At 43.3% G+C, this 9,356-nt stretch overlaps 1 protein-coding gene across 1 annotated transcript in view; it reads right to left on the bottom strand.

Moving 5' to 3' along the window:
- Positions 1-878: 878 nt before the first annotated feature.
- Positions 879-9,356, bottom strand: part of KCNB1 (potassium voltage-gated channel subfamily B member 1) — a 173,623-nt gene continuing 165,145 nt past the window's right edge. The window contains exon 3 of the mRNA XM_075571269.1: positions 879-3,279. Coding sequence (XP_075427384.1) covers positions 1,231-3,279 — 2,049 coding nt within the window. The 3' untranslated portion in view covers positions 879-1,230. The remainder of the gene's footprint in view (positions 3,280-9,356) is intronic.

Below are 9,356 nucleotides of genomic sequence, written 5' to 3'. Positions count from 1 at the left end.
AAAACTAGGTTATGGTTACAGCAAACATAACTGCACAAAAGGGAGTCAAGATGGAAATGAGCTTCTGTAGCTAGTAATGCTGCCTGAATAATTTAGGTGGTTTTTTTTACACATTTTTTAGTTTCTGCAAGCAATGGCATTTACTCTTTGTCGATGGAAAGGCTCAAGTGTAAAGTTTTTTTTATGCTGTACATTACTAACTTATTGCAGAGTACTTTTTCTAAGTGCACGATGCGTCCACAGAGACTGAACACTTCCCCGGTAATGCTTTCTTATATAAAAAAGAAAAGAAAGTTAAATTGCAATTAGAGGCACAAATTAAGATAGTGCTTACATTAAAGTGCTATGTTTTTTTGTTCGCACAGCTGCTTCCCTGTGCAAAAAAATGTAAGGTTTTTTTTAAATGGTAAAAAAAATAAAGGACTATGGATGATACGTGTTAGAAATGCAGTTACCACATTAAAAATGATGTTGCTTTGCATTTTATTAAATCTATTTTTCTAAAATGTTAAGACCCATTGATTTTCTGATAGCCAAAATGTCAGTGCCCTTTTTAAAAATAAAATAATAATGCTTTCATAGTTAGTTTATGTATTCAGGGCGATGCACAGTACGAGCGCGCCATGTCACATGTATCGTACAGTATTGTCCCTCTAAACTCTTCCACAACTGGCGCAACTCACCTTGACCGGTACATTTTCTAAAATCAGATTAAGCCTCAAAAGAACTTGGAGAAACCGTATATTACGCCGGACCCTGTGTGACCATGAACACAGTAACATTGTATTGTGTAAAGTTGTTTTATGCAATGCGATTCCAGCAATTCACCATAACCTGAATAATTCTTGGTATTCTGATCTTTTCTTACCTTCACCATAACATTAAATGCAGTTAAACTGTGGATACAATTTTTTTTTTTTTTTTAAAAAGCAGGTTCATCTCAATCAGGGGCGTATTTGGTCACAATGGCTTTCAAGAAAGTTGTTCATTAAAGGAGCTCAAGTAATAGCAACGTTTTCCTATCCAAGTTGGGACTGACATCTCTAGCATGGTTTAGGTAACATCCTTCAGTTTGTTCAAGAGAAAACGTGTTCAGTTTTTCCTCTCGGTGCCCGCTCGCTTCCTAACGAGAGAGGGCGCTAGTTTCAGTCCCCGGTAATGCCATGCAGAAGCTGTGAGCGCGCATGAATGGGCATTCCTCATCACTTTCATTGTCTTTTACCTCATCTGTCAGATTCTGAAGTCATGTGTATTTGTATGTCCTCCTCCGCCTGGTAGCACGTGGACTTCTGGTGAAATATGATTGTCCATCTTGACCGTTTCCAGATTGCCCTGATTTCTTCCAGTCATACCTTCTGTGGAGTAAATGCAGTTTTGACCCATGAACTTTGAACTCGATAAAGCAGCACTCTCGAGGTGATTCTTTTCCATTCTATGGATAGTATCTCTTTGCTTTCGATGGCCGCTGTTTGTTATGTTATATTTTGGGCTCACGTTGCCCAGTAATTCTTTGGAATGATTGGTATCCAAGCCATCAAGTAACTGGCCCTCATCGTCTGTGTCAGCGTCTATATATGTGTGTACATTAGCATCATGAAAAGTGAAAGCTATTGCCATGTGTTTTTCAGGAGACTTGGAAGGCGTTCTAGCGCTAGCTGTGGTGTACAGTGAAGCTTCAGGGCTTTGTATTGACCGTTCCGAAAAGAAAGACGTGTCTAGCTTAGAGTGACCTTCCTTGTGCCCAGAGGGACTCAGTACATTTGTTGCAGGTAGTAATGTGCTACCATCACCTTCCACGAAGTTGACTTTGAGAGACCTTAACATTAAAGGGTTTTTGACCTTTACAAAACTTTTTGGACTCTGCAAAATGAATGCAGAATGCCGATTTCCATCAGTCTTGGGGTTTATTTCAGTGAAGCTCTCTCCACTGACATCCAAGGATACCGGCCTATCACGAACATGGTCACGAGAAGTCAACTGCCCTGGGTTTATATTCGCTTTATATGGAAGAGCTGCAAGTGGACTATGTGAGAATCTACCATATTCTGGAAAGTCTGCAGCACAGCTTATGAAACTGTCTATACTGGACATGCTTCTCATATCAACAACCCCCTCTTTATGAGTCGTCAACAGTGGCATTGTAGGTCCTGGGATAGTTTCCATTTCTAGTTCCTCTGTTGCTTTGCCAGCTTGATTGGATTCTTTTGAGTTAAGTATTGGCTGAGATTGCGTTTTTGCCATTTTGTTGTAAATATCCTCCAACTGTTGAACATTGAGGTGTTGTGGACTTGAGCAAGACCGAGTCTTCTCAGGAGTACCCTGTTCTTTTGCGTCAAAAGATTTATTAGAACTAGTTTCCGAAAGAGTTCTTTTTGTCCATTTCCATTTGCTGGGTGATAAGTGATTATCCTGAACTGTATCTTTCCTTCCTGGAGCTTCTTCAGACTTTTCAACAACAACATCCATAAGTTCTATGCTACGAGCAAAAGCATCCTTCATATTCATGGAGACAATGCTACCATTTCGCTTGGCTCTTTCCAACGCTTCTCTACGTTTGATGGCTTTCTCCTGCCTCTTTTGTTCTTTGTAGAACTCTGAGAAATTATTCACTATAATAGGAATGGGAAGAGCTATCACCAATACCCCAGCAATACAACACAATCCTCCAACTATTTTACCCAGAAGAGTTTTAGGGTAGATGTCTCCATAGCCAACAGTTGTCATTGTAATGGTGGCCCACCAGAAAGACGCTGGAATGCTTTTGAACTTTGTATCCTCCTCATCTTTCTCGGCAAAGAATACCAAGCTTGAAAAAATCATAATGCCCATGGCCAGAAACAAAATAAGCAACCCAAGTTCATTGTAGCTCCTTCTCAGTGTAAAACCCAAGGACTGCAAACCCGTGGAATGTCTGGCGAGCTTGAGAATTCGGAGTATTCTCATGATCCGGAATATCTGCACCACCCGCCTTACATTTTGGAACTGAAGTACACTTTTGTTTGATTCCGTAAGGAAAATTGTGACGTAATATGGTAAGATTGCTAGCAAGTCAATGACATTAAGTGGACCCTTAAAAAACTTCCACTTATTAGGCGACGACAAGAATCTCAGCAGGTATTCCATTGTAAACCATGCGATACACACAGCTTCCACATGTGCAAGCTGAGGGTTGTCTGTGACCTGTCCAAATTCGTCTACACCTTGTAGTTCTGGAAGTGTATTGAGCGACAAGGCAATTGTAGATAATACAATGAACAGGATGGAAATGATGGCCAAAATCTGCAACGAAAAGGAAACTGTATTAGTCATTTTGTTCCCGAAACAAGAGCTCAATGTATTTAATGAAATATAAATTCAACATATATTAGATTAGTATTGGTTTCTGTTCCTGAAAAGTGAAAACGATGTGTACAGCGTCTTTGTATTTGTAAAGAACACGATGCTGAGAGCAGTAATAGCAAAGCTTGTTGGGCGTGTCAGAGCGATTGTACGAAAGAGAAGCACCATTGGACACCGAGACCATTACTTTCCAGGTGCCTTGACAATACACAGTTACAGCACACATTTCCGTTCGTCGTAAGTAAAGTCTGTCTTCTTTGCTGGGTTGGAAATGTTACAGGGCTGTGTATTCATTGAATGACGGCTTTTACTCTCTTACATATGTATTTGTGCTTTACAACAGCGGCTATTTAGGGTTAGATGGATTGCACCTAGAGCAGGGGCGGCCAACGCCAGTCATCAAGGGCCACAAACAGGTCAGGTTAAGGATATCTCTGCTTCAGCACAAGTGGCTCAGTCATTGACTGAGCCACCTGTGCTGAAGCAGGGATATCCTTAAAACCTCACCTGTTGGTGGCCCTTGAGGACTGGAGATGGCCACTCCTGAACTCGACCTTAAGACCATAATATCATGATGGCCACAGTCCTGACCACGGCATATTTGAAGCGGTGCTGTCCTTCTGCCTTGGTGTTATCCTGGGATATTTAGACCATTTTTTTTAAGTAAGAAGGACATTTTTTCAGCATTTGTATTCCTATTGTATGTTTTATGGAATGATTTGTATGATTCTGTTTTCCTAAACTAACGGCTCTGACCTTTTTTTCCCTAATTCTCACATATGTCTCTTTTTTCCCCTTATGTATTTATGGCATATGGGGGAGGGAGGAGGGGGGAGGGGCTGTGCATTTGCACGTTATTTCACTATTGTTTTGATTTGTGCATAACACTGCCGTCACTTCTGTAGGACAAAGATCGAAAGTGCCCCACCAAACAAAACTGCGTATTAAATCATTTTCCCGCCCTAGGCGTATTACTGGAAAATGCCATTATTACAGCTTTATTCATACAATATGAAATGTACACCTATATATATATAACCATTATAGGTCATAATGCCGTGGATGAAACAATAACCAAGAAGGCATAACCAAAGTGGTAACCGTGACCCAGAGCACCAAAAGGAGGTCCCCTTACCAGTCATGTCATATACTTATATGTTCATGAAAACATCAGTTAGCCAATGTCCCACACAAACCATTTGTTGGACTTGTCTATCTGTCACAAACTGGGGTAGACCAAGTTACTGGTTTTCTGTAAGGCAAAATAAAGTAAAATGTAGTGAGGCTGTGCAAGGAGCATGAATGCCAGTAATCTTATCTCATAATAGTCATTTGATGACTGCAGATAAAAACGTGTGAAGAGGAAGCAAAGAATTTCTGAGCTTGAAAAGGTAATTCACCTTCTGCTAGCAACAGGGCCTTGGCGGTGGTTGTAGATGCTGCTCTAATAAGAGGGACGTTTGCCCCTTCACGTTAATCTTTCACAGCCAAACAAGTCAGCAAAAAGTGTTACCAGCCGCTCAAGTAGGGAAAAGGTGAATGAGCTCGGCACATCCCACCACAGAGTCTATAGCAGACAACTACAGAAGAGGGTTGACAACACAACGTTGGTTTCCATGATCCGGTCTGAAATACCATTACTGTTTTATACAAAAAGTGGACAGGTAGCAAGTAATCCAGGCCGCCATGTTTTAATTAGGCAACATGGGGCAGGAATCCATTCTTTGCCTGAATCGAGTGTGCAACAAGATTATCTATACTAATTATTGGTGCGTTGTGAATCTTGGTGCAATGAGACCACTTTTGGCCTACACCGATCTGCGGCATTAAAAGCGTTCGTGGATTCTGCTTCTTTGACCCGGGGCTATCACACGATACGCCATATTGAAGTCATTGGCGCTAGCGCAGCATACAGAATACGGACTTTAGAACTGTAAATGGTTCTCCATAAACCGTCATTAGTAGAAGGCTGAGGAGTATAAAGAAAGTCCTCGCTTTGTATGTGTTTGAATGGCGGTTGTACCAGATCAAGTCACATCTGATTGATCAGTGCATCTTCCTTTATATGGACTTTGGCGCCTGCATGTTTAGTATACTCCTGCTCCCCTAATCATTACCGTTTAATCCTGGGTAACATACAGTGATCAATGGATCAACCTCCATAACCTCAAGCTGGGCTGATGAGTTGTCACTTATGTTACCCGGCCCAACCAATGTGGAGTCGCAGAGTTTCATGGACTTCAATCGAATCTCACTCCCGATGTTTACCTAATAACGGAACTTCGTTTGCTCACAACCGTGTGATTACACTGATTTCAATAATTGACAAAACCTTACGGATATACACGTGTGCAACCCAGCTTCAGCACAAGTGACTCAATCGGTGGCTCAGTCGACTGCGCCACTGATTGAGCCACCTGTGCTGAAGCTGGGACTGATTGAGCCACCTGTGCTGAAGCTGGGACTGATTGAGCCACCTGTGCTGAAGCTGGGACTGATTGAGCCGCCTGTGCACAAGCTGGGATATCCTTAAAACCTGACCTGTTGGGGGGTCTTAAGGACTGGATTAAACTGGGGTCCTGAGCACCCCTGGGTTAAAACATAGGTACAGTATATGATGAGGAGTAAACATTTGCTGTAATGAATTTGCAGAGCGTCCTGTAACTGCTAGCGTTTTCTTTGGCACATTGCTAATTTTCTTTGACCTTAAAGCCTCATTGTCACTCACAAGTGCTGTAAGCAGAAAGATCACTATAATCGGCTTATCCTGACATTGGCGTCATTGGTTCTAAATTCTGCTTCCCATCCGAATTCCAATAAAGTGTAACTCGGTGTCTCTCATGTGCTACTGGTCTATATCCCACCTTCATGCTGGGTCTTCCTTTAAATGATGTGTACAATGACAAAACTTCCTGAATGAGGAACACACAATAGGGTCTATTTAATTAATTCTACAGGCTTCAACCCCGGCTCTTATAAGCATCGGCAGAGTCCTACCCACACTATACGAGAGCCATTATCAAACTCTAACAGCTGTTCAATTCAAAATTGCATAGATCCAGGCAATTTGGTGTTAAACTGATGCTAATAGAGACTCCTTTTCATCCGGTGGCAATGTTTCAAGAAACATGTTTTTTTCCCAGTTTATCACCGGATAATCACCGGATATGCCCCTTTCTCTTCTCTCTCTCACTCTTTCTTTTCATGCTCTGTGAGTAGAGACGCCGGGGGGCTTCTCCTAAATTACTGGACACAATGGTGAAAAGTGTGATGCGCTCGACGCGCATGCACAGACTCCCCTCCACTCCACGCCCAGGGAGGTAATACCGGTATACATATACACGCCCAGAGAGGTAATACCGGTATACACATACACGTCCAGAGAGGTAATACCGGTATACATATACACGCCCAGAGAGGTAATACCGGTATACACATACACGCCCAGAGAGGTAATACCGGTATACACATACACGCCCAGAGAGGTAATACCGGTATACACATACACGCCCAGAGAGGTAATACCGGTATACACATACACACCCAGAGAGGTAATACCGGTATACACATACACACCCAGAGAGGTAATACCGGTATACACATACACACCCAGAGAGGTAATACCGGTATACACATACACGCCCAGAGAGGTAATACCGTTATACACATACACGCCCAGAGAGGTAATACCGGTATACACATACACGCCCAGAGAGGTAATACCGGTATACACATACACGCCCAGAGAGGTAATACCGGTATACACATACACGCCCAGAGAGGTAATACCGGTATACACATACACACCCAGAGAGGTAATACCGGTATACACATACACACCAAGAGAGGTAATACCGGTATACACATACACGTCCAGAGAGGTAATACCGGTATACACATACACGCCCAGAGAGGTAATACCGGTATACACATACACGTCCAGAGAGGTAATACCGGTATACACATACACGCCCAGAGAAGTAATACCGGTATACACATACACGCCCAGAGAGGTAATACCCGTATACACATACATGTACAGAGAGGTAATACCGGTATACACATACACGCCCAGAGAGGTAATACCGGTATACACATACACGCCCAGAGAGGTAATACCGGTATACACATACACGCCCAGAGAGGTAATACCGGTATACACATACACGCCCAGAGAGGTAATACCGGTATACACATACACGTCCAGAGAGGTAATACCGGTATACACATACACGCCCAGAGAAGTAATACCGGTATACACATACACGCCCAGAGAGGTAATACCCGTATACACATACATGTACAGAGAGGTAATACCGGTATACACATACACGCCCAGAGAGGTAATACCGGTATACACATACACGCCCAGAGAGGTAATACCGGTATACACATACACGCCCAGAGAGGTAATACCGGTATACACATACACGCCCAGAGAGGTAATACCGGTATACACATACATGTACAGAGAGGTAATACCGGTATACACATACACGCCCAGAGAGGTAATACCGGTATACACATACACGCCCAGAGAGGTAATACCGGTATACATATACACGCCCAGAGAGGTAATACCGGTATACACATACACACCCAGAGGGGTAATACCGGTATACACATACACACCCAGAGAGGTAATACCGGTATACACATACACGCCCAGAGAGGTAATACCAGTATACACATACACGCCCAGAGAGGTAATACCGGTATACACATACACGCCCAGAGAGGTAATACCGGTATACACATACACGCCCAGAGAGGTAATATCGGTATACACATACACACCCAGAGAGATAATACCGGTATACACATACACGCCCAGAGAGGTAATACCGTTATACACATACACACCCAGAGAGGTAATACCGGTATATACATACACGCCCAGAGAGGTAATACCGGTATACACATACACGCCCAGAGAGGTAATACCGGTATACACATACACGCCCAGAGAGGTAATACCGGTATACACATACACGCCCAGAGAGGTAATACCGGTATACACATACACGCCCAGAGAGGTAATACCGGTATACACATACACGCCCAGAGAGGTAATACCGGTATACACATACATGCCCAGAGAGGTAATACCGGTATACACATACACGCCCAGAGAGGTAATACCGGTATACACATACACGCCCAGAGAGGTAATACCGGTATACACATACACACCCAGAGAGGTAATACCGGTATACTCATACACGCCCAGAGAGGTAATACCAGTATACACATACACGCCCAGAGAGGTAATACCGGTATACACATACACACCCAGAGAGGTAATACCGGTATACACATACACGCCCAGAGAGGTAATACCGGTATACTCATACACGCCCAGAGAGGTAATACCGGTATACACATACACGCCCAGAGAGATAATACCGGTATACACATACACGCCCAGAGAGGTAATACCGGTATACACATACACACCCAGAGAGGTAATACCGGTATACACATACACACCCAGAGAGGTAATACCGGTATACACATACACGTCCAGAGAGGTAATACCGGTATACACATACACGCCCAGAGAGGTAATACCGGTATACACATACACGCCCAGAGAGGTAATACCGGTATACACATACACGCCCAGAGAGGTAATACCGGTATACACATACACACCCAGAGAGGTAATACCGGTATACACATACACGCCCAGAGAGGTAATACCGGTATACACACACACGCCCAGAGAGGTAATACCGGTATACACACACACCCAGAGAGATAATACCGGTATACACACACACACCCAGAGAGGTAATACCGGTATACACATACACGCCCAGAGAGGTAATACCGGTATACACACACACGCCCAGAGAGGTAATAACGGTATACACATACACACCCAGAGGGGTAATACCGGTATACACATACACACCCAGAGAGGTAATACCGGTATACACATACACGCCCAGAGAGGTAATATCGGTATACACATACACACCCAGAGAGATAATACCGGTATACACATACACGCC

The sequence above is a fragment of the Ascaphus truei genome, chromosome 15 (assembly GCF_040206685.1).
Source record: "Ascaphus truei isolate aAscTru1 chromosome 15, aAscTru1.hap1, whole genome shotgun sequence".
Taxonomy (NCBI): Eukaryota; Metazoa; Chordata; class Amphibia; order Anura; family Ascaphidae; genus Ascaphus; species Ascaphus truei.
Note: the sequence above shows the minus strand (reverse complement) of the source record. Positions and strands in the feature narration are given on the sequence as shown.